Here is a 26,691-nt window from a genome sequence, read left to right as displayed (position 1 = left end):
AATATAAAAAATATTACGAGTAATAATAACCGTTAACATTTTTTAGACATTCTGCATGGACCAGACAGTGTGCTAAGCACTTGATTTGTATCAGCTTACTTAACCGTTACTTAGGAATGTTGCTATCCCAATTTCATAGATGTGGAAAGAGAGACTGGGTAGATGAAACTACTTTCCCCAGGTCTCCCAAATGGCAGAGCCAGGGTTTGAACCTTTGCTTCTACCGGCTGTGTGTCTCTGTTATGCCAGAAAGAACTCTTTGTGAGGCCTACTGCCACTGCATGCCATACTATCCCCAATTTAGTGGTATATTATAATGCAGCAGAAGTTTTATTAAGCTCAGGGTTTCTGTGGATCGGGAATTGAGGAAGGCTACTGTAGGGATGGCTTGTCTCTATTCCATAAGGTCTGGGCCTTTGCAGGGAAGACTTGAAGGCTGAAGGCTCCCTCACCAGCCTAACTGGTGGTTGATGCTGGCTGTTGGCCGGACCCTCAGCTGGGGATCTCAGCTGGAGCACATACACCATTTCTCCACGAGGTCCTTCCAGCTGTGCTAGTGCCCCAAAGTGAATGCTTGGATTAGAAGTAGGCAAGCACTGGGGTGCCTGGGTGGCTCAGTCGGTTAGGCGTACAACTTTGTCTCAGGTCATGATCTCATGGTTCGTGAGTTCAAGCCCCACAGCGGGCTCTGTGCTGACAGTGTAGAGCTTGCTTGGATCTTCTGTCTCCCTCTCTTTCTGCCCCTCCCCCAAGCGGGCGTGTGTGTGCACTCACTGTCTCAGAAAAATAAATAAACATTAAAAAATTAAAAAAAAAAAAAGTAGTCAAGAATGTTAAAAAAAAAAAAAATTAAGTAGGCAAGCACTGTATCACCTCTTATGACCTGTTCTGGGAAGCCACATACCATCACTTCCACCATAGTTATAGATTTCTTAAGTCTCTCTCAATCTGGAGGCATGTTGAATTTCAGTTATTTTTCTTGGCTTGGGGGAAAACTCAAGTCTTTGAAAAACTTGAATTTATTTTAAGGAAACAGTTTAGCAGATAGTTTAATTTGGAGGAAAACAATATGTGTTGTTTCTAAGGGATGAACCAAAGGAGTTTGTTTTTCACAGTGGCACAAAGATTTCTTGGGTTCTTCACAAAATCTGAAGTGGCCATTTCTCTGGACCTTAGTTATTTACTCCTTTGAAAGCACAGAAAACAAATGAAATGTGGTAAGACAAACCCTACTGCAGAATTTTTATTGAAATCTTTTTATGCACGTTCAAATCCTTCTCAGGTCACTTCAGATCTTACAGAACATCCAGGTTCTGCTTTCTTTTACCTCATCCCCCAAGGCAGTCATTCCCAGTTGAAGAGACCTGGAGTAAGGTCCAAGTAAGGTCCCAGGTCAGGGGAGTAGGGTGTTTGAGCCACATTCCTATTTTTCTGGGGTTCTGGGACTATAAAGTAACTGACCCATGAGCAGTAGGAGAAAGCCTATAGAAAAATTCAGTCTTAGGGTTTTTTTTTAGCCAAGAAAAGCATTGGGTTTTCTTGTTGTTTGTTGGTTTGTTTGTTTCTTTGTTTGAGAAGCACTGGGTTTTCTGATGTTTTTTCTCCACCATCAAGCAGTTGACTCAGTCATCAGCAGACACCAACTGGGGGTCCTGCAAATTTAATCCTATTCTAACACTACCAGGAGATAGCATTGGATCCCACTGGTTAAGGGCTCAGTTCCACAAGACTGTCCCCACTTCTAGGTTGTCACCTGTGCTCCTAACCAACTGACCATAAAGCAGAGGTTTGCTAGACCAGCTCACAAAACTCAGGAAACCAGTGTACTAATATTTACCCGTTTGTCATGAAGGATGTTGTAAAGGATACGGATGAGCAGCCCGATGAGAGGTTCAAAGGGCAAGGCCCTGGAGGAGCAGAACGTCCATGCCCTCTCTGGGTCACCACCCTCTCAGCACCTTCACCTGGTCACCAACCCAGAAGCTCTCTGAACATCCTTTGGGTTTTTATGGAGGCTTCATTATGTAGCCGTGATTAATTACATCTCCAGCCCCTCACCTCCCCTAGAGGGTGAGACCGAAAGTTCCAACCCTCTGATCCTGTGATTGGTTCCTCTAGCAACCAGCCCCCATCCTTAGGTTACCCAGAGGGGTTCAAAAGGTCACCTCATTAACATGACAAAAACACATTGTTTGCTCTCCTCACGTACGGAAATTCCAAGGGATTTTGGAGTTTAGTGCCAGGAATGGGGGCAAAAACCAAATATATATTTCTTGTTAGAAATCATAATATCACAGGTTTCTCCATCGGCTTTCTTTTGGTTGCCAAAATAGTTTTCTTACATTGGGAAGAAATCTCATTTTTCATACAGATATGGATAGGACTTTATTGGTTGACAGAGGCAGTGTTCATTCTGGCATTCCAAAGCTTCCGTCCAACCTTCTGTAGAGATTACACCAGGAAACCAGCACTTGGTCTGTTAGGATGCTCATGTGTTTCCTCACGTCATGTATACTTTGCCTTGACAGATTTGAATAATTGAAGTACCAAATGGGATTGTCATGGGAAGATGCCAGTTGGGGCAGTTCCATTAAAAAAGCAAAACAGGGGCGCCTGGGTGGCTCAGTCGTGGGGTGTCTGACTTCAGCTCAGGTCATGATCTCACAGTTCATGGGTTCAAGCCCCGCATCAGGCTCTATGCTGACGGCTCAGAGCCTGGAGCCTGCTTCAGATTCTGTGTCTCCCTCTCTCTCTCTGCCCCTTCCCTGCTTGCGCGCTCGTTCTCTCTCTCTCTCTCTCTCTCTCTCTCTCTGTCTCTCTCTCAGAAAATGAAAAACAAAACAAAATTGTGACAGGTGATGTCCTGTAAATGTGCTGCTGTTATTCTTATGTCACTAGGGTTTGTTTTTGTTTGCTTTTGGGTTTTTATTATCTTTTTTTTGCCCACTGTGCAGGGTATTTGGAAATAGGGATGTTGACGGTCTGCTGGTAACATGGTTAGAAATGATCTGTTAGACATAATCCTCTGTTTCGAAACATTTTTTATGCTTTTTCTAGGTACTACATTACATGTATTTTGGTCAGGTCGGTGTTACCTGTTCATTTTCTGACTCATGGCATATACGCTATGAAGATTAATAAAGGGAATCCTCATTAGAATGCAGTTGGAGGTTCAGCAAGGGGAGCTCTCCTGCCCTGCCACTCGTTGTCAGTTGCACACCCCAGCAGGAAGAGGAGGACCTTGCAGGTGGATACTTGCAGGAGAAAGAAAGGCTTACAGGCCTCCAACAGCTCAGCCAGTCAGAGACTGTTTATAACAGCCCTCCTTACCTCCTGCTTTCCTGTGTAAAAGAACATTCCTATCTTTGTTTGGAACTCTTGCCAGTGGTTTTCCCAAACTTCTTGTCCCAGATTGCAATAAACCCATTTTTTTTTTTTTGATGATAAAATAACTGGCAGCTTTATTTTTTTTATTTAGGTTAACAATACCTTCACGAAAGAAGATAGACAAACAACAATTTCAGAAAATAAGTGTATAGTAAGGTGAATAAAACAAGATAACGGTACAATAATAGTTCACTCTCATGTTTTAAACTAAGAGAATTTGGTTTGCTCCATGGAATTGTAAAGGGAGAATGCAGAGGGAATGGAAAGGGAGAGAATAATGCTTCAGCTAAAGGAAGCTTACTCCGAAAAAGGAAGTAGAAATACATATAAGCCGCCTTTACATAACTCTGAAGTTGAGGTTCTTTTATAGTATCTCTTGTCCTCTACTCAGTTGAAAATCATTTTAATAAGTGCTTAATCTTGTCAATTTTTTTCCACACTCTTCACACTTAGATCTTTTAATGAATAATTTGCATTGCAAGTGTCTCTTCAGAATAACCTTTCTACCAAGCTAAGTTTGATGCTCCTAGAATTAGGGCTCAGTTGTTCCATATACTGCTCTTGCTTTCTTTATCTTCCTCTGTCAGGAAAGATTTTAAGGAGTTCTTCATATTAAAAGATATTGAGTAACCAAGTCAGCAGAATTTATAGAAGTAAGTTCTTGTCCAATAGGATGGGAGAGAGCAATTTTAAAAGGCTAGATAGAGCAGGAAAGCAAAAAGGCTTCATCTGTGTGTGTTGTTTGCATAGGAGAACTAATGAAAGTGATAGACTCTAGGTGAGCTTCTAGATCACTCTATTAGGAAAGAGCATTTCTGGGGCACCTGAGTGGCTCAGTTGGTTAAGCTCCGACTTCAGCTCGGGTCATGATCTCTTGGCTTGTGAGTTCGAGCCCTGTGTCAGGCTCTGCGCTGACAGCTTGGAGCCTGGAGCCTGCTTTGAAATCTGTGTCTCCCTCTCTGTCTGCCCCAACTCTGCTCACACGCTCTCTCTCTCTCTCTGTCTCCCCAAAATAAATAAACATTAAAAAAAAAAAAGGAAAGAGCATTTCTGATAGTAAATAATATTTCAGTGTAAATTTTAGCTATTCTCAAACTCTTCAAAGTGGCCTTGTCCAACTCTGTAAACTATTCTAAAAATAATTTTAGCATTTACTTCTGGAATATGTGATTTACTGCTTACATAAATATACATTATTAATTTAAATGTACTTTATCATTCCTCATTTCTACCTCGAGTAGTAAATGATGACAGTTCAAAAGCCTTAAAAATAGCTGTATCCCACAGTTCAGGAATGTTCTTACCTCTGGGAAAGGAAGAAGAGACAATCGAGAGGCACACAGGGAGTTTCAAAGATGTATTGGTTATATTCTATGTCTTAACTGTGAGTGTTTATTTTTTCTTCTCTCTTAAAAGATTCTGGTGGAGGAAAATAGACTGTATCCTACAGAATAATCAGTGATGCATGTAGATTGTTTAAAATGTTAAAAAGATACAAAAACGTTCTACTTTATTTTTGAATATTCTAATTCTTAATAATAATAGTACAGTGATTAACTTATGATACTTGCATAGGATGGAACATCATGCCCCATTGAAAATACATAACTTTTAACTTGAGAAAATACTTACAGAGCACTGTCAAAAATACGATGAAAAATCTTTAATAAGATTCCACTTTTGCTTCAGATCTACATATGTACATTAAAAAGAGTGGGAATTTTCTAGATAATTTTTTGGAATTTGTATTTGTACTTACCTGTAAATTCCATCTTTGTATAAGGAATATAGGTTATTATAGGGGTGCTTGGGTGGTTCAGTCAGTTAAGCGTCCAACCCTTGATCTCGGCTCAGGTCATGATCTCATGGTTTTTGAAACTGAACCCCAAATTGGGCTCCATGCCCAGCCTGGAGCTTGCTTGGGATTCTCTTTCTCTCCCTTTCTCTCTGCCCCTCCCCCACTCATTCCTTCCCTCCTTTTCTCTCTCTCAAAGTAAACAAACATTTTAAAAAAGAGAGAAATAAAGATTATAGGGGCACCTAGGTGGCTCAGTCAGTTGAGCATCCAACTCTTGATTTCAGCTTAGGTCATGATCCCAGAGTCGTGGGATCGAGCCCTGTGTTGGGTTCTGCACTAAGCATGGGGCCTGCTTGAAATTCTCTCTCCCCCTCCTCTGCTCATGCTCTCTTTTTCTTTAAAATAAAATAAAATTAAAAAAAATATATATATATATAGTTTATATAATCAGGAAAAATTTTAAAATAAAAACAGCATTTGCTCACCAGTTGAGTAAGACAGAAATTGGCGTAGCTGTTTAAACAGTTTAAATGGGGGCAGGGGGCCCCCATTTCAGACAGCACAGCGAACTAGATAGCCTGAACAAGTCTCCCAGTGAAGTTAACTAACATGCTGGGTCAGTGTTTAAATGTATAGCTCATCTAGCAGGGAAATCAAGAAACTTTACAGGTAACAATAAATCAGGTACTCTGTGAGGTAATTGAGCTGTACCTGTCAGCATGGATGAATCTCAGAAACACTGAACTAAGGTACAGTAAGTCACACAAGAATACATAAAGTATGATTCTATTTATATGCCCCAAATCATGCAGATAAACAATTATTTAGGAATACACTACAAAATTCGGAAACATGAGACTTCTTTTGGGGAGGAAGATGAGATCTTGGAGGAACACACAAAGAGCTCTTAAGATAGAGGGAACATTCTCAAGCAAGTATGATGTATACATTATTTTTTTAATTCCATGTATACACCTTATTCTCCTTTTATATGATGAGTTTCATACACACACAGGAACATTTTTTCAATTGAATGTACAAATTAAACCATATTCTATGAGAGAAGTGATAGTAAGGAAATGAAGTTAAGTGTGTGGATTTTGTACGTACTTCATTTTTTTATTTGTTGTTTTAATTGGGTAACACATATGAACTTCAGAATCAGCTTATCTAGTTTCCTCTAAAAATAATTCTCTTGGGGCACGTGGGTGGCTCAGTCGGTTAAGTGTCTGACTCTTAATTTCAGCTCAGCTCGTGATCTCACAGTTTGTGAGATGAAGCCCTACATCAGGCTCTGCCCTGACCGTGTGGAGCCTGCTTGGGATTCTCTCTCCCTCTCCCTCTCCCTCTGTCTTTCTCTCTGTCTCTCTCTTTCTCTCCCCCCCCGCCCCCCATTTCTCTCTACCCCTCTCTCACTTACACATGCACACTCTCAAATAAACTTTAAAAGTAATAATAATTCTCTTATTTGTGTTGGGATCGTGTTAAGCTTCTAGATTAATTTAGAAAGAATTCACAACTTTCTACAAACAAGGTATGGACTTTATTCATTTGTTCAAATCATCTCTTGTGTTCCTCAGTAGCATTTAAGTTTTGTCCCTGTATATTGTGTACATTTCCTGTTTCGTATGTGTGTAAATCCACGCACACATTTGTGTATATAGAAGTGCACAGGTAGTCAATCACAGTTATTCTGTGATCCTTAATTTTTTTTCTTAAAGCATTTAAAAACTCTCTTACTGTTATAAATGTATAGGGAAATGAAAAATACTATAAGATATATAGCACACTGTAACTTAATGCTTAAAAACATTAAGAATTAAAGTGTTTTATTTCTTTTGTGGGAAACTTACCCAGAATAGTCTGCTCAGTGCTCGCTTCTCCTTACAGTATTATAGGTGAGCATGTTTTCGGTGCCTTGGCCGTTTGTCATACTCCTTTCTGGGTATGGATCAGCTTTCACCATTTTATCCTTTGCTCGTTCAATTCAGTTTGATTACAGAGAGTTTCTGTACTGATATTTTTCACAGGAATAACTTCTTCCAGGAACCCACTTTCTTCATGCATGTCATCAAGTTCACCTTCATGTAGATCCTCTGGCTGCATATCCAGAGTTTCTTCAGTGGTGGCCGTGTCAACATTCCTGTGGTCCCCTATTTGCTCTATAAATGCATTTACATTTGAGCCTGATTTCACTTACGGGGTTACAGGTTTCTCCTGTATTTCCATTTTGTTGGCCAATTCCTTCTTTTGGAGTCTACATTTTTGTAAAAAGGCACACGGGACATTTTATCAGTGGGAGATTAGGAGGCACCACAACTTAATGCTTTGCTGTCTGTGAGTGACCAATTACTGACTGAATGAAAGAAATGACATGATTGGTCACTGATCCCGAAGCATGTCTTTGCCTAGTGGACTCAAAAGCTACCAGTGAAGTCTGTACTCTACAATTACACAGTTAATATATTTTGATAACTGAAATTTGAACAGTTGTTAGGGGGGAGTGGTGACATTTAACTAAACCATAGTAACCAGGATCCGTGCATGGCAGAACCATACAAAGCAAGGACTGCCTGCTCACCCCACACACACACACACACACTGGTTGTGAGGCATATGCTTATGTATTTCATTTTTTCTGTTGCTGCTATAATGTGGGTCTTTTCCTTCCTTTCCTAGTTCTCAATTCAATATTGTTTTTATATAGGAAAGCTGTTGATCTATACAGAACGTTCACTTTATGCCCTTACTTTCTTTTTTTTTTCTCTTACTGAACTTCTTATTACTTTTAACCGTTTTTAATTGGTGTTTGTATAGATATATAATTATATTATCTGCAAATAATTTTCTCAACCTTCCCTATATGATATTTACAACTCTTATTTCTGTCTCTTACCTAACTGTACTGGCTAGTGTTTCTGCCGCATACTAAGTAATAGTGGGGATAGTGAAAATCCTTATTTTGTTCTTGGGCTGAATGGATATGCTTCTAATGTTTTCTCATAAAGCTTTAGACTAGTTTTGGGGTTAAGATAGATATGTTTTTTCATGAAGAATTATTCACCTACCCTATTCTGTGGAGAAATTTTATTAAGAATGTATATCGGGTATAGGTATTGTCAGCCTGATGTAAGTGCCTCCTAAAATATGGTGGTAGGGAATACACAGCTGTCCCTAGGAAGTATATTTGCAAAAAAGAAAAAGTGGGGGAAAAAATTTGATCCTGAATCTAATGAAACCTTTATGTCAGTAGTTCTTAACCAGGGAGAAGGCTTTTCTCCCTCATCCCCCCACAAAGGACATCTCATGGTGTCTAGAGACATTATTGATTGTCACAAGGGGGAGAGGAGGTGCTACTAAGACTTAGTGGGTAGGGGCGCCCGGGTGGCTCAGTCAGTTGGGCGTCCGACTTCGGCTCACGTCGTGATCTCGCAGTCCGTGAGTTCGAGCCCCGCGTCGGGCTCTGTGCTGACAGCTCAGAGCCTGGAGCCTGTTTCGGATTCTGTGTCTCCCTTTCTCTGACCCTCCCCCGTTCATGCTGTGTCTCTCTCTGTCTCAAAAATAAACGTTAAAAAAAAATTAAAAAAAAAAAAAAAGACTTAGTGGGTAGAGGCTAGTGATGCAGATAAACATCCTACAGTGCCCAGAACAGCTCCCACAATGAAGAATTATCTAGCCCAAAATGTCAGGAGTGCTGAGGTTGAGAAAGCCTTTTCTAGGTCTCACTGTCAGATTATAAGAAATGTGAAAGATACAGGAACATATACTGTAACATCAGAAAGTAATCAGTGCAGCACATGATATGAAAAATTCTACAAGGCAGATGACCTGGTTTCTTTAGTACATAAACACATGAAGGGGATTGGGAAAGAAAGAACTGTTACAGATTAAGAGACTTAAGATATATACCAACCAAATGCAATATATAGATCTTGTTTTGATCCTCATTTGAACAAAACATTCCTGCAGAAATTAGGGAAATTTTAAGTGGGGGTTACATGAAACAAGACTGGTAAAGTGTCAGTCATAATTGAAGCTGGGTGATGGAATTTCATTATAATTTCCTACTTTGGTCTTTGTTTAAAGATTTCCATAGTAGGGGTGCCCGGGTGCTCAGTCGTTTAAGCATCCAACTCTTGATCTTAGCTCAGGTCATGATCTCACAATTTGTGAGTTCAAGCCCCGGGTCAGGCTCTGTGCTGATGGCACGGAGACTGCTTTGGATTCTGTCTCTCTTTCTCCCTGCCCCTCCCCAACTTCTGCACATGCACACTCTCTCTCTTAAAAAAAAAAAAAAAAAAAAAAAAAAAAGATTGCCATAGTAAAAAGTTTTGTTTAAATGGATATTGAATTTTAGATTAAGTTTCAGCAATAACAGTGAAAATATGACTTCTCTGATCCTTTCAAATGGTGAATCATCATGATAAATTTCCTAACACTGAATTCTCTGTATTCCTAGAATAAGCCTCCTTTCGTCATGGTATATTATTCTTTAATATACTTGGGAATCTCTTTGCCAGCATTTTATTCAGGATAATCTACATTGATATCCGTAACTGAGATTTGGTGTTTAGTTTTCTTTTTTCTGTTGCCTTTGCCAAGTTTCAGTATCAGTGTAATTCTAACTTCATAAAAAGACTTAGAACGACTTTTTTTCTTTTAAACTCCCTGGAACTGGAAGATACAAGCTAATTTGAATACAGAGAAACTGGCTATTTTCTATTCACTTTAAATATTCCACTGATAGTCCTTTGAAAACATTAATAACTCGTTTCTTTTCCTAATTTCTACTCTAAGTGTCTTCCAAAAGAATGAACATATACTGTTGCAAACATTAGAGCTTATGGGCAGTATTCTCAATGACTTTTTTGTATCAAAAGCTTTAAGTGCCTAAAATTCTTATTATATAAGATGACTGTCAACTTTTAATAGTCTTTATTTTTTTAGAGCAGTTTGGGTTCACTGCAGTGTTGGGCAGAAGTACAAAGACTTCCCATATACTCCCTACCCCACTCACTTATGGCCTCTTCCGTTATCAGCATTCTCCACCAGAGTGGCATACTCATTACAGTTGATGAACCTGCACTGACGAATCATTATCACCCAAAGTCCATAGTTTACATGAGGGTTCATCCTGGGTACTGTACATTCTGTGGGTTTGGACAAATTTATAATGGCATGTATCCACCATTGTAGTAATATGGTATCATGCAGAGTAGTTTCACAGCCCTCAACATCCCCTGTGCTCTACCTGTTCATCCCTCCCATACACACATCCAGACTCCCGGTGACCACTCATCTTTTTACTGATTCCATAGCTGTGTATTGTCACTTCTTCAGCTTTGTTCTTCTCCTTCAGTATTGTATTGGCTATTCTAGATCTTTTGCCTATCCATATAAACTTGAGAGGCAAAAACAACAAAATAACTTGCTGGGATTTTTAATGGGATCACACTGAATATATAGATCAAGTTAGAAAGAACTGACATCTTAACAATATTGAGTCTTCTTAATATAGAATATCTCCATTTATTTGGTTCTTCTTTGACTTCTTTTGTCACAGTTTTGTAGTTTTTCTCATACAGATTTTATATATATATTGTTAAAATTAGGTATTATATATTTGGAGAGTGGTAATGTAAATGGGATTGTGTTTTTAATTTCAAATACCATCTGTTAATTTCAGGAATATGGAAAAGTGATTGACTTTTATTTATATTAACCGTGTGTCCTGCAATCTTGCTTTAATTGTTCATTAGTTCCAGGAGTTTTTTTGTCAATTCTTTTGGATTTTCTATATAGACAATAATGTCGTCCGCCAAGACAGTTTGTTTTTTTCTTTCCCAATCTGTGTATCTTTTATTTCTTTTTTTTACTACATTAGCTAGGACTTCAAGTACAATGTTGGAAAGGAGTGGTGAGAGGGGATATTCATCTCTTATTCCTAAACTTAGTAGGAAAGCTTCCAGTTTCTCATCAAGTATGATGTTAGCTGTATATTTACTGTGGATAGTCTTTATTCCTTTGAAGAAGTTCCTAGTTTGCTGAAAATTTTTAACATGAATGAGTATTGGATTTTGTCAAATGCTTTTTCAGCATCTATTGATACGATCATAAGATTTTTCTTTACTTGTTAATACGGTAGATTACATTGATTTTCAGATGCTGAATCAGGCTGGCATGGCTGGGATAAATCTCACTTGGTTGTGGTCTAGAATATTTTTTTTACACATTGTTGAATTCAGTTTGCTAATACTTTGTTGAGGATTGTTGCATCGGTGTTCATGAGAGATACCAGGCTATCGCTTTGTTTGCTTTTTCTTATAATATCTTTGTCTGGTTTGGGTATTAAGAGTAATGCCGACCTCATAGAATGAGGTAGGAAGTATTTGCTCTGCTTCCATCTTCTGAAAGAAATTGTAAAGAATTGGTATAATTTCAGGGCGCCTGGGTGACTCCATCAGTTGGGCATCCAACTTCGGCTCAGTCATCTCGCAATTCATGAGTTTGAGCCTCGCGTCGGGCTCTGTGCTGACAGCTCAGAGCCTGGAGCCTGCTTTGGATTCTGTGTCTCCCTCTCTCTCTGCCCTTCTCCCACTCATGCTGTCTTTCTCAAAAATAAATAAACATTAAAAACCTGTTTTAGGGGTGCCTGGGTGGCTCAGTCGGTTGAGCATCCGACTTCAGCTCCGGTCATGATCTCACAGTTCGTGAGTTCAAGCCCCGCGTCGGGCTCTGTGCTGACAGCTCGGAGCCTGAAGCCTGCTTCAGATTCTGTGTCTCCCTCTCTCTGCCCCTTCCGTGCTCATGCTCTGTCTCTCTCTGTCTCTCAAAAATGAATAAACGTTAAAAATTTTTTTTAAATAAATAAATAAATAATAAAAACCTGTTTTAAAAGAAAAAAAGTTGGTATAATTTCTTCCTAAATGTTTGATAGAATTCACCAGTGATCCCATCTGTACATGGTGCTTTCTGTTTTGGAAGAGTTATTATTAATTATTAATTTAATTTCTTTTTTTTTTTTTTTAATTTATTTTTAAGTAGGCTCCATGCCCAGTGCAGGGCTTGAACTCATGACCCTGAGATTAAGAGTCATGTGCTCTACTAACTGAGCCAGCCAGGTGCTCCAAATTATTGATTTAATTTTTTAATAGATATAGAACCTCTTCAGATTGTTCTTGTGTGAGTTTTAACAGATTGTGTCTTTCAAGGAATTGGTCTGTTTTACCTGGGTTATCAAATTTATGGGCATAGCACGGTTCACTTATTCCTTGATTACCCTTCTAATGTCTGTGAGATCTGTAGTGGTGTCCTCTCTTCCTTGTGAAGTAGCCTAGTTACTTACTGGCTTATTGATATCATCCATCTTTTCAAAGAATCAGCTTTTGGTTTTCTTGATATTCTCAATTGATTTCTTGACTTCCTGATTTCAGTTTCATTGATTTCTGCTCTTTTTATTATTTCTTTTTTTTCCTACTTATTTGGATTTAATATGCTCTTTTTTTCCCCTAGTTTTTTTCCTAAGGTGAAAACTTAGTGACTGATTTTAGATATTCCTTCTTTTCTAATATATGCATTCAGTTCTATAAACTTCCCTTCAAGTACTGCTTTTGCTGCATTCCATACATTTTGATGGGTTGTTTTTTCATTAGTTCAAAATACAGTAAAATTTTTCTTCATATTTCTCCTTTGACCCATGTGTTATTTGTAAGTATTTGTTTAATCGCCAAGTATTTTGAGATTTTCTATTATCTGTGTTGTTCTACCTTAATTCCATTGTGATTTGAGAACAGACATAGCATGGTTTTTCTTCTGTTAAATTTGTTCAGCTGTGTTACAGCCCAAAATATGGTATTTCTTCATGAACATTCCATGTGTATTCTGTTGTTGGGTGAAGTAGTCTACAGTTGTCAGTTATATCCAGCTAATTGATGGTGGTCTTGAGTTCAGTTTTGTCTGCTGGATCTATTCATGATAGAGAGGTGTTTAAGTCTCCAACTACAATAATGGATTCATCTGTTTCTCCTTGCAGTTCTGTCAGTTTATTTATGCCTCATATAGTTTTATCCTTTGTTGTTTGACACATTCATGTTAAGTATCATCTGTCTTGGAGAGTTGACCCATTTATCATTATGTAATGGCCCTCTTTTTCCTTGATCACTTTCCATACTCTGAAGTCTGCCTAGTCTAAAATTAATATAGCTACTCTTGCTTTCTTTTGATTAATATTAGTGTGGTATATGTATCTCCATCCATCTACTTTTCATCTCTATGTGTATTTATATTTAAAATGAGTTTCTTATAGATAGCATGTAGTTCTTGTTTTTAATCCACTTCAACTTGTCTTTTAATTGGCGTTGTAAGACTACTGACATTCAGAATTATTGATACAGTTGAATTTGTATCTACCATATTTGATACTATTTTCTATTTCTTTCCCTCATTCTTTGCTCCTGTTTTTCTCTTCTGCTCTTTTTCTGCCTTTTGTGGTTTTAATTGAGCGTGTTATATGATTTCATTTTCTTTCCTTTCTCAGCGGATCAGTTACATTTCTTTTCTTGGTGGTTTCCCTAGAGTTTGGAATGTACATTTACAACTAGTTCAGATCCACATTCAAATAACATTATACCAGCTTCATGGGTAGTACAAGTACCTTATATTAAAATAATCCTAATTTTTCTCTACCATCCCTTGTATCATTTCTGCCGTTAATTTCATTTAAACATAAGTGTGTGTGTGTGTGTGTACACATACATGAGCATACGTAATCAGTAATCAGATACATTGTTGCTGTTATTTTAAACAAACTTGTATTCCTTAGATCAGTTAAGCATAAGAAGCAAGTTTTTCTTTTTTAATCTTCTCATGCCTTCTCTGATGCTCTTTCTTTATGTATATCCAGGTTTCTGACCTATATCATTTTTCTTTCTAAGGTACTTCTAACATTTCTACTGGCAATAAATTGTTTCAGGTTGTTTGTGTGTCTGAAAAAGTCTTTATTTCTGCTTTACTTTAGAAGAATAGTTTTACTGGCTGCAGATTCTAGGTTGGTTGTTTTTTTCCCTTCATACTTGAAATATTTTACTCTTCCTTGCTTGCCTGGTTTCTGAGAAGTCAGATGTAATTCTTCTCTCTGCTCCATTATCTAAAGTATTTTCCCCCTCTGGCTTCTTTCAGGATTTTTTTCTTTTTCTTCTATTTTTTGTAGTTCAAAAATGATATGTCTGGGTGTAGTTTTTCTGCCATTTATTCTGCTTGGTGTTTTCTGGGCTTCACAGGACCTGTAGTTTGGTATCTGACATTAATTTGGGGAAATTTCCAGTAATTGTTCTTTCAAATATTTCTTCTGTTCCTTCTCTTTTCTTCTTCCTGTTACACATATGTTATGCCCCTTTGGGTTGTAAATTTTGTATTCCAGTCTTTTTTCTGTTTGCTTTCCAGTTTTGGAGATTTCTATGGAGATACCGTCAAGCTCAGAAATTCTTTCTTCAGTGAAGTCCAGTCTACTAATAGGACCATTAAAGGCACTCAACCATTAAAGGCACTCTTCATTTCTGTTACATATTTTTTATCTCTCGCATTTTTTTTGGTTCTTTGTTAGACTTTCTATCTCTGTTTTCATTACCCATCTGTTATTGCACACTGTGTGTTTTATTCATTAGCACTCTTTGCATATTAATCTTAGTTGTTTTATATCACCAATCTGATCATTCCAATATCCTACCATATGTGAGTCTGTTCTGATGCTTGCTGTCTCTCTTTAAAGTTTGGTTTTTACCTTTTAATGTATCTTGTAATTTTTTCTAGGTAGCCAGGCATGATGTATTAGGTAAAAGGCACTGCTGTGAATAGCACTTTAGTAGTGAGTAACCTGTGAGGGGAGAGCAAATAGTCTACTGTCCTGTGATTAGTAGGTCTCAGCGTTTTAGTGAGTCTGTGCCTCTAGACTGAACTTTACGTGTGCTACTGAGTCCCCCATCCCTTTGGTGAGACAAGACAGCTGGAATGGGCTGGAATCGGGCATTTCCTTTTCTTCAGGTCGGTGAGGCTCCAATAAACTCCAGCAGGTTAGGCTCTGGTTAAATGTTTGTCCTAGGGGTAGACCTTGTTAAAGACAGAATCCTGTAGCATATTTCAAAGTGGTTGTTTTATCCCTCTACCTGGATTTTTCTCCAACATTCAGTAAGAATTTGGTAGAACTATAGGAGATAAACTCAGAAAAGTGTGGAGGATCCTGTATGATTGCATCCCTTCACATTTTTTTTATTTTTATTTTTTTAATTTAGAGCAGGGGAGAGTGGCAGAGGGGGAGGGAGAGGGAGGGAGAAAGAGAGAGAATGAGAGGGAGAATGAGACTCTAAGGCAGGTTCCATGCTCAGCGTGGAGCCCAACACAGGGCTCGATCTCACAATCCTGGGATCGTGACCTGAGCCAAAATCAAGAGTTGGATGCTCAACCAGCTGAGCCAGCACCCACGTGCCCCTCCCTTCACACGTTTACTTCCCCTAATTGTCTACACTTAGCTGCCAGCAAATCATCAATTACTGTTCAGGTCGCCCTGTTCCGGCCCTACTTCCTTTAGGAGTAAAAGGTCTTTCCAGTTTGGGGTGCAGGGGTGTGTCCTGTAACCTCAGTTTTCTTACAGATCTAAGATGGGTTGTTGACTTTTCAGTGTGTTCAGTGTTTTACTTGTTAGGATTGAGTGGCAATTTCCAGTCTTATATACTAAACCGGAAACCAGAAGTTCCTGATTGTCATTTTTAGAATTATATTTTTTTTTGCATAAAATGATAGGGAATTGTGGATTGAATGTCACCAGTTGCTTCCAGGAATAGAATTGTGGGCAGCTGTAAAATATTTTATCATAGAAAATTTAAGTTACATCGGGGAATATTAACAAAACAGTCAACTTGCATGATCACAGTTTTATAAATATATGCATTTTAAGACTGGGAAAGGGGCACCTGGTTGGCTTGGTCAGTTAAATGTCCAACTTCTGATTTCGGCTCAGGCCATGATCTTACAGTTCGTGAGATCGAGAACCGTGTCAGGCTCTATGTTGGTAGATAGCATGGAACCTGCTTGGGATTCTCTCCCTTTTCTCTCTGCCCCTCCCCTACGTGTGTGTCCTTCCTCTCTCTCTCCCTCTCTCGCTCTCCCTCTGTCTCAAAATAAATAAGTAAACATTAAAAAAAAAAGACTGGGAAATAAACATCAAAATGATAATATTGGTTACATCTAGTGGTTAGGTTATAGGTGATTTTTGTTTTCTTTGTAGATTTCTAATTTCCTACAGTGAATTTTTGAAATCCGGAAACTATTTATAGAAATAAAGCAATTCATTCAGCACCTAAATCTTGGTTTCGAATACTAATAAAAGTAACAAGAGAAATGGCTTAGAGAAATGATTGATCTCTAGGTAAATAAGTGAACCTGGAACATCTTACGGTGCCAGAAAGTAAGGAAAGTGCTCGACAAACAAAAGATGGGAGTATGTCAGCAGGACATGGGACCTGGAGGAGCCCTCAGTAACCTCAGCAATAAGATAAATAATGTAGTATTAAATTATATCCGAAAGTGCAAAATACATAACCAGGAGTCCATACTGACATTAATGATTGAATAATAAATGGGTGAGAATAGAGGAAATCCCTGTGCAGAATTCCCAGTGATTTATATAGATAACTCTACTGTCGGTAGGTGGTAACTTTCTTCCAAAGTATATACAGTATGGGAAGAGGGGATAAGAAAGTGTAACTTTCCTGTGGAGAAACTCGATCTCAAAGTCAGCATCAATAGTGCTAGGTCATGTTGCGACGGTATTCTGTGCCGAGGCTCGAGGGTGGCACTATACCTCTGGGGTCTTCCTCCCAGGAGCCCATTACCCTAGTCTAAACATGAGAAAAACCTCAGACATACCCAAATTGAGGGACATTCTACAAAATACCTGGCCAGTATTCTTCAAATCTGTCAAGTCATTAAAAACAAAGAAAGTCAGAGAAACGTTAAAGTCTAGAAGATCCTAAGGATATGTGATGACTAGAATTGAAGGACAAAACTAAGGAAACCTGAATAAAGTATGGACTTTAGTTAATAATAACGTATCAACTTTGGCTCCTTGTTTATGATAGATATACCTTAGCAATAAAAGATTTTAATAATAGGAGAAACTCAACTTTTTTATAAAGCTAAAGCTATTCTGAAGTTAGTTTGCTTTAAAAAAAAAAAGATAATTATTTAATTGAACAATTTATTCTTACTTTGAAAAGTTTTGAGTAATAATGGAGATGTTCCGTGGGATAAATTTGCAATTTCTGACATTTGTGTTTTGACCCATTTTTCTCAGAAGTATGAAATTCTCGTTGCATAAGCCTGACTTTCCATTCAGAGGACGCTTGATGTGCAGCATTGTGTGGTTCATTCTGGGTACAGAGTTTTCCAGTGAGGTTTCAGGGCAGATCCTGAATGCAAAGTAATCTGAAGAGTCAAGAGTTTATATTTCTCCTTTCTTTAATATAAATATAAAGGTGTTCATATTATCAGTTACCACGTAGGTGTTTGACATGTGTGAAGGCATTGTACTTGGTGAAAGTACTGAGGGGGAAGGAACGAATGGGCATCTGTTGGCCTTGACTGTTCACTCCTACTTGCTCAGTGTAGACCTGAGTGCCAGGCCACTGTGGTGCAGGGCAGTCTCTACTTTCTTTAAAAAAAAAAAAAAAAAAAAAAATTTTAACGTTTATTTATTTTTGACAGAGAGAGACAGAGCATGAGCGGGGGGAGGGGCAAGAGAGAGAGAGGGAGACATGGAATCTGAAGCAGGCTCCAGGCTCTGAGCTGTCCGCACAGAGCCCGACGTGGGGCTCGAACTCACCGCGAGATCGTGACCTGAGCCAAAGTCGGACACTCAACCGACTGAGCCATCCAGGCGCCCCAAAGGGCAGTCTCTACTTTCAAGGGACCAGTGCAGAAACGCTTGAGCCAGGGACTCAGCACATTCATCGCATGGTGTAACTAGTGCAGTCGCATAGGGACACTGAGCTGAATGGCACGGAGGGGGGCGTGATCACCAACTGCTGGCCCTTTTCTAGATGTTAGTGAAACAGATTTATTGAGATGGATGGGTCCAAAGATAGATATAAATGGGCAAAATAAAATGAATTAAAATTAGTTTTCTGTGTGTGGCCAGTAATAAAATTATGCAAGCTATAAAGTCTTTCTTTTTAATGATTTTTTCATGTTTATTTATTTGTTATTTCTGGGAGCGAGAGAGAGAGTATGTGCACGAATGGGGGAGGGGCAGAGAGAGAGAGAGGGAGACAACAGAATCCGAAGCAGGCTCCAGGCTCTGAGCTGTCAGCACAGAGCCCGACGCGGGGCTTGGACTCAAAAACCACGATATCATGACCTGAGCCGAATTCAGACACTCACCCGACTGCGCCACCCAGGCGCCCCCAGGCTACAAAGTCTTGAAGAGAATGGGATAACGGTCTTAAAAATATTTCCAGTAATAAAACATTTCAAACATTTTACCACATTTTGAAGAAATAAAACAGGGACAGCTAAAACTTGTTCTGCCCTTCCTTCCTGTTGTGCTGATGCTAATATATATCATTTACTACCGTTTTTTAAAACTTTATTGTGTGTGTGTGTTTACACATGTGTGTATGTATTAATAATATATACTGGTTTGATGTTTTAACAGTTTATTTAAATGATACACCAAAGAAATCTTTTTTTTAACTTTTTCTTCTCACTGACCATTATTGACATCAATTCATGGTAATAAGTATACATCCAGTTCTTTTAAGCACAGCATAATGTTCCATTATATGAAAATAAACCATTTTATGTCCACTGTGCTGTGGAAAAACAGTGGTTGTGAGTTGCATTCTTTTTTGTCTTTTTTTTTTTTTAATGTTCATGGCTACAGTGATGCTTCTTGCATATGTGTCCTTGTGGACACATAGCCGCCTAGATCCAGGGTCACAGGTGTGTGCCTCTTCAGCCTTAACAGATGCTACCAGGTTGCTCTCCAGACTTTGTACTCTGCACGCCGTCTGTGCGTTTCCCCTTCTTCACACCGGTACAGAAATGGCATGATCAGACTTACTCATCTTCCAGGCTTATGGGTGTGATGCATTTGCCTGCGTATTAATGAAAATCGTATATCTTCTTTATGTTTGAGTTTATGGAAATTCTTCTAAGAAATGCACATTTATTGCCCTTAAGTAGCTTGGTGTTTGCTGAGGTAAAAGGCCCTTCCCTGGCCTTGGATCTGATGTCTCAGGACCTGTATTAAAAGATAACACTGCTGAACCCACCGTAAAGCGGAAGGTGGGTTAGAGGAAGAATTTAGTCCTTGCCGTATTTAGTTGTCTTATTTATTCCCTATTGTGCTTTTTATTTTCTTTGTGCTTCATTATCAGTGACCGTGTCTCTTACTGTGAAGGGTTCAAGTAAGTTACCTGATTTGTTAGGCTTCTACTTAGGTATTTACAGGGCACCCGGCTTGCTCATTCATTAGAGCTTGAGACTCTTGATCTCAGAGTCGTGAGTTCAAGCCCCAAGTTGGGTGTAGAGATTACTTAAAAATAAAATCTTTAAAAACATTTGCAGTTGTCCAAAAAGATAAATATAATTTTATCATACAATTCAGCAGTTCTGCTCCTAGGTATTTACCCAAAAGATGAAAACTCCTATCCATACAAAAACCTGCATGTATATATTTATAGCAACTTTATTCGTAATTGCCAAATGGGGAAGCAGCCAAGATATCCTTCAGTAGGTGAATGGATAAACAAATTGTGGTACATCTTGACAGTGGGGTATTATTTGGCGATAAGAAAAGAGCTATTGGGCCATGAAAAGAGATGAGGAACTTTAAATGTGTATGGTTAAATGAGAGAAACCGGTCTAGAAAAACTACATACTGTATGATTCCATCTGTGGGACATTCTGGAAGAGGCAAAGAATCAGTAGTTGCCAGGGATTCGGGGATTGGGAGGGGTGAACACGCAGAGCACCGAGGCTATTTCAAGCAGAGAAATTACTCTTCATGATTTATCATGGTGGATACGTGACATTATGCACTTGTCAGAACACAGAGAACCGTGTAACACAAACAGTGAACCCTAGTGTAAACTGTAGACTTGTTAATGATGGATGATGTTCCCATATTGGTTCACCATTTGTATCAAATACTCCACACTGATGCAAGACGTTACTAAGATGGGGAACTGGGTGCCGGAGAAAGGGGGCATAAACCTACAAGCGTTCTGGAAGAGTCTATTCAAAAAGAGAGTCCGTTCCTTTTTTTACTTGTTTTTAAATGTTTCATTCAGTTCAGATTTTACCAAGTGTAGCCAATTATGTGGGAACAAAATGTTATTTTGAATAGAAAACGTTTTTAAGATGATTAATTATCCATTTTATTTATGAAACTTAAATTGTTGATGCTTTTCAGGACTACTACTTCCATTTTGTGTGGATCTGTAAACAAGCAGAGTTCTTGTTAAAATTATCTAATTCCTTTTTGCTTTCTTGAGAAATAGAGTGGTATAGAGAGTATCGATTTTGTGTATTTTTCTTTCTGTGTGTGGTTAAATAATTTAGAGCAAAGATTTTGTATGTTAGTATATTAGAAATCTTTCCAAATACTGTAATAGCCAAAGTAATCTAGGATGTTTGTCATGATTCTAATAATTTTTTTGCAATATAAAATCCCTAATTTTATCAATTCTAGGATATCTGTTCTAGGACACGTTAGCCTCTGAAATCAATATGTCACTTACAATCAGTAACATCTTAGGTTTAGTGAAATACCATGTCTCATAAGGCTTCAGGGAAGGAATTCCTTAATTGTCTTTAACTGATGCTGGGGATGGTTCTGACTCACTCGTGTCTTTCAGATGTTCTCTGTGTGGGTACGTGTGCAGCCATCCTCCTTCTTTGAAGTCTCACATGTGGAAGCATGCAAGTGACCAGAATTACAACTACGAACAAGTAAACAAGGCTATCAATGATGCCATTTCACAGAGCGGCAGGTATTTATCCTGTCCCTTTCCTTGTTGCTGTATGTAAACCAAAGTGAGGGTTGAATCTGCCAGGCTTATGTGATAACCAACTCAAGGTGTGGTGTGTTCTGTTTTTGTTTTTAAGAGTTCTGGGGAGATCCCCTGGAAAGATGCTCTTAAACAGCAGTGAGGACAGAGCCGATCGAGCCGATCCTGTCACTGGAAGTTCTGAAAACTTGGTGTCAGCCTCAGAGCTGATTTCCCAGGCCCCCGGCGAAGTTGTAGGTTCCAACGACAACGAGAAACTGAGCCCTACGAGTAATACCTCATACAGTTTAGAAAAAAACTCCAGTTTGGCCCCTCCTGGCATGGAGTATTGTGTTTTACTCTTCTGTTGTTGTATTTGCGGTTTTGAATCTACCAGCAAAGAAAATCTCTTGGATCATATGAAAGAGCATGAGGGTGAGATCGTAAACATCATCCTAAGTAAGGACCACAACACAACTCTAAACACAAATTAGATTGAATAACTCCTTGAAGAGGGACACGGTAGAAGAGAAACCCTTTAAACCACAGGTTCACCTTTGCGCTATCAAATAACTTACTAGACACAGAAGAAATAGTTGGTGTGGGGTGTTTGTTTGTTTGTTTGTTTGTTTGTTTGTTTGTTTTGAAGAAAAGACAGATATGACTTTGGAATCAAATTTGCAGTGTAATAAAAAGAATTCCAAATGGATAAGTGGGAATGCTATTCAAGTATCGTGAGTGAGGGGAGGTAGGTTGAGGAGGAAGCAAAAATGTAACCCTGTGTTTGCCCTGTCACCTCTTCTTAGTGGTGGGTGTATTTATTATTCAAACCTTAATGTAGTGTAGAAATGCAAACAAAAGAGTTAAGAAACAGCTTTTCCGGAACTTCTAAAACTTCTTGTTCCAAAGGTGTCACATCTTAAGCAGAGCTTAGTTCTCTTTGTTGTGAACTCGGACATGCCAGCTGTGGAGGGCCGGGCCTCTCGTGAGGGGCGGGAGGCAGCTCTCTGAGGGCTTTTCACTGTGACCAGCAGAGTCAACAAGGAAAAGATCACCAGAGGGCTGTGAAATGATCTACCCAAATCTTTTCCCAAATCGATAGGAATGAATCATATACTCAATCTAGGATATATTTCTCCCTAAAACAGAAAGAGACCTCTGAATCCAAATCTAGATTGTAAATAGGCATTTAAGAAGTAAATTGTTGTCTTAAATTTACAGTGAATGTCTTGTGGGCAAAGGAGAAAATAGGTGAATTCCCACCAGCCTCAAACCAAATCGCAAGGTGTGTGAAAACGGGAACTCATTTAGCACAGCACCCTTCCCAGAGGCCCTTTCCAGGTTTGACGGAACACCGCACTTTTCTCCGTAGTTGCACAGGCTGACCCTCTCTTCTGAACTAGACCAAGTGTCTCATCTCAAAGGTCTATTCAAGCAGCCAAGTGTGAAGATTGGCATTTGATCATCAGACCTCGGAAATCTTTGGAACTCTTAAATAAAAATCATTTGAGGGACAAGAGGTGAAATTCAGAGGCCCCTTAAAATGAGTACTGCTGTTGAGATTTTACTGCCTGGAGTTTATTAATCTAGTTATACTTAGCATAAGAGGTATAATCAAATGTGGCTAAACTATAGTAAACATTCAGGTTGTTTATAAAACTTTTAATAACAGGCGATTTGGCGCAAGTCTACAGGGTTTCTCCTGTCTAGGATGTTCCGTTTTGTTAGTGTGCAATAGGACATATGGACAACCAACTACAAGTGCTTTTGCATTAAAACTCGCCATCGAATACATGTAATCTTCTCATTAATTACACATTTTGTATTATAATGTATTTCAAAGTGAAGAGAACAGGGGTGGTTTTGGTTTTGCTTCTGTAGTACTGATCATTTATCTTTGTGTTGTTTTGTTGAAGTAAATTCTGCGTACAAGTCAAAGGCTGGTGCACCGAGCAGTGCACTGTCTTCATGGTGCTCTTTCTGAACTTGATCTCTAACATGTTCTAGAGCTGAGGCTGTGAGTCTGATAAGTTTAGAAGACATTGATTACTCTGTAGACACATTTTAGGAAAGAATTCCCTTCCCCAAGTCCAGGTGTGGACTGAATGAATTAATATTTTTAAGATAGCATCAGGAACTATTACGTGGGGCCAGGCCATCTTGAAACATTGTTCAGTTTTTTCTACATCTTATTTTGATGATGATATTTAAACAAACAGAATCGGTTGTAATTGCCAGCTGTTTGATTTAGGTAGCTTTATTTATGAGAGTTAATCCGTTTCTGATAGGTGGTTTTTAAAAACATAAAATGAATTTATATATACCAATTATATATATTACCCAAATTCACTGCATGTGGATTTATGTTCATTTTCTCCTGTTTTCAGAATTAAAAGACAATTCTATTTCATTTCATGTTTAAGTAAATAAATGGTTCCATTCTTACCGCTCATTCTGAAAATTAACCCTTATTAGCAGAATTTTGTTTTATAAAGGTTCCTTGGTTTTAATTTCATGTAATCATTTGGAAAATACTAATGACCAAAAAAAAAAAAAAATCCCAAAAGCATTCATAGTGAGTTTTTAAATAACCTTCAGTTCCCTAACCCATTTCCGTTGATTGTTACTTAAATTTTCCATTTGGAATCATGAATTTAAAATTTCCCTAGCTCGTGGGAAAAAATTCACCCAAAAGTTCCAAACCTTTCAACGTTCATCTGACTCTGGCCTAAAATGCCCTCAAAAGCTTTCTGTGGGGCTTTGGGAAGAACCATATGCCATGGGTGTTCTGTACCTTCCTGTGACCATTTTGTGGCGAGCTTGAAGTTAACAGTGTCTCCACCAAGAACAATTGAGTGTTTCTAAAAGTAATAATGAAGGCTGAGTATGCAATGTTAATTGTAAAAGAGATAGGTATTAGAATAATCATCAGGGACTCCCTTCATAGGAATAACTATCTAGTGGTACTAGATCTTTTGCCATATAAAGATCATAGTATTTGTTTCCCACTCTGAACACCTAACAGTTGTAAGATTTGATAGTAAAACTAGTCTTTAAAAGAAACTGACTGGATAAGGCAAAGGCGGGGAGGGCGGAAGACGGTGCGTTGCGTTCTGATCATCACAAGTAATACTTTCCAAGGGTCAACATTTTCTCCCACTCACTCCTAGTCCAGAATGTGGTTGGTGTCCCCAGCGTTCTAACAGTCCCAGGCCTGTATTCCAGTGGATCCCTAGACGTTAGTTCTGTGTGCAGCCAGTGCGTTGCAACGACGCTGGCAGAAGCTTTCGTTCTAGATCCTCTCATCCTATTCGAGGTAGCTGTTGGTGGCTTCATTATTATTTTCTCTTTTCTCACAAAGCAGATGGTGGGCACCCATGTTTACATTGTATCTTCCCACAATGTACTTGGCTTGACAAAGACAAGCAGGCTTCTCTATCGAGACTTATTATATTTTTAGTTTTCATAGACACTTATTTAATCTTTTTTTATTGTACAGCAAGGTGCTCTAAGTAATATTCTATAAAATATATTTAATAGAAATTTGAGTTTGATATTCATGGACATGAATACATGTATTTTTTTAAGAAATAAGTATTGTGTAACACTATGGCATTGCTTCTATAGCCAAAGTCTAAAAATTTCTGGAACACTGACATGTAAAGACTACAGTTAATTCTGACACTGTATCTTATTAAAATAGGATGATTTGCATTTTGTAAAATTATCCTGCACATCGAGCTGCATGCCTTAAAGCCTAAAACTCTAGGATCGTGTTCATGGTAGAACAGTTCATCTGTTCAACAAACAGTGAAGCAAGGTCTATAGTGCTTCTTTAACTACCTTTGGAAATACTGTACAATGTTAGAATAATTTATTTTGCTTTACAGGAGTTTGTCATGTATTGACTTTAATATTGTATTTTGGTAATAAATTTTTTGTTAAAAACACTCGCCTCTGAAGTTTTATCACCAAAGGTTTTTATCATTTTTATCTTGGAAATGTTGATTTGGTCACTTGGAAAGTGGGGTTTAAATACTGAAGAGCCTCCCAAGGGTTGAACTTAGGATTATGGCTTCTGATTACCCTTGGGTGACTTCTTCAGCTATTGCTGGCTAGCATGCAGCTCTGTTACACAGAGATGACTGAAAAAGTACTTAGATTGTTTTAATCACTGTAAACATTCACTCTGGTTTTGAAGCTTTTTGCCCTTACTACTCGGTTCTTCATTTTCTCTCCCAAATTGCATTTTTCTGTGCTTTCAGTTCTACTACAGTGCCAGTGCTGGAGACTAGCTGTATTCATGACAGTTAGCATTCTTTATGGAAGGCCCGAAACGACAATAGTGTGTTCACACCTGATCGTTTTGTGGTCTACATCAGATACGTTCTCCAGTTAGCTTTGTTGGCTGCATTGAGAGGTGAAGCTGACATGGTCTCACTGTGTCATTGGTCTGGTTATCCTGGGCCACCTCAGCTTAGAGTCGAGAGGCCAAGTGTTTCTTCCCAACAGCTATAATCCGCTCTCCTGTCTCCCTAGAGGCAACGTAATTATACCCCCTATCTTTTAAGACCCAAATGCCAACACTTTGTCACTAAACTCCAGGTTAGTTGTAGAAATCCCATCATGGAACTTCTAGAACATCGGCTGCAGTTGGTTAGCTGCTGTTTCCAGTGAGCACTTGAAATACGACTGGCATGTGGTGAGTATACGATGCACGACCGTTTTGAAGGCTTAGAACAAAAAGTGAAGTATCTTATTAATAGTTTTATATTAATTACATGTTGAAATGATATTTGAGGTTAAATAAAATGTACTATTAAAATTCACTTTTTTCCCAATGTAGCTACTAGAAGAATTTTAATTACGCAGGTGGCTAATGTAATGTTTCTGCTGGACGGTGCTAGTCTAGAAGAGGGATTAGTAAACTACATCCCTTGCTTCAGTTCAAGCCTGCCACTGGTAAAAACCAGTAAATAAAGTTTTATTGGGGGGCACCTGGGTGGCTCTGTCGGTTAAGCATCTGACTTCGGCTCAGGTCATGATCTCACGGTTCATGGGTTCGAGCCCCGCATCAGGCTCTGCGCTGACAGCTCAGAGCCCGGAGCCTGCTTCGGATTCTGTCTCCCTGTCTCTCCGCCCCTCCCCTGCTCACACACTCTCTCTCGCTCTCAAAAATAAACATTAAATTAATGATAATAATAAAGTTTTCTTGGAATATAGCTGTATTTATTGGTTTACATGTTGCATGTGGTTATCTTCAAGGTACAACAGCAGCATTGAGTAGTGGTGACAGAGACTGGATGGCCCACAAAGCCCAGATTACTTACTATTTGTTTGATGGTAAATAGTTCCATAGAAAATTTCTGTCTGCTGACCTCTGACCTGGAGGAATAATGGTGCGATCCGTGCTTTAAAGCTACCAGAAAGAAAAAATCTTTTTATAAAGAAAGCTTTTTATAG

General features: G+C 38.7%; 1 protein-coding gene across 4 annotated transcripts in view; it reads left to right on the top strand.

The window, feature by feature from the left end:
• ZNF507 (zinc finger protein 507) overlaps positions 1-25,939 on the top strand; it is a 47,190-nt gene extending 21,251 nt beyond the window's left edge. For all 4 annotated transcript variants that reach the window (XM_042968449.1, XM_042968451.1, XM_042968452.1 and 1 more), the window contains 2 exons: positions 21,097-21,231; positions 21,347-25,939. In XM_042968449.1, coding sequence (XP_042824383.1) covers positions 21,097-21,231; positions 21,347-21,722 — 511 coding nt within the window. In that variant the 3' untranslated portion in view covers positions 21,723-25,939. The remainder of the gene's footprint in view (positions 1-21,096; positions 21,232-21,346) is intronic.
• The last annotated feature ends 752 nt before the right edge of the window (positions 25,940-26,691 follow it).

Source organism: Panthera tigris, chromosome E2, assembly GCF_018350195.1.
Source record: "Panthera tigris isolate Pti1 chromosome E2, P.tigris_Pti1_mat1.1, whole genome shotgun sequence".
NCBI classification, from domain to species: domain Eukaryota; kingdom Metazoa; phylum Chordata; class Mammalia; order Carnivora; family Felidae; genus Panthera; species Panthera tigris.
Note: the sequence above shows the minus strand (reverse complement) of the source record. Positions and strands in the feature narration are given on the sequence as shown.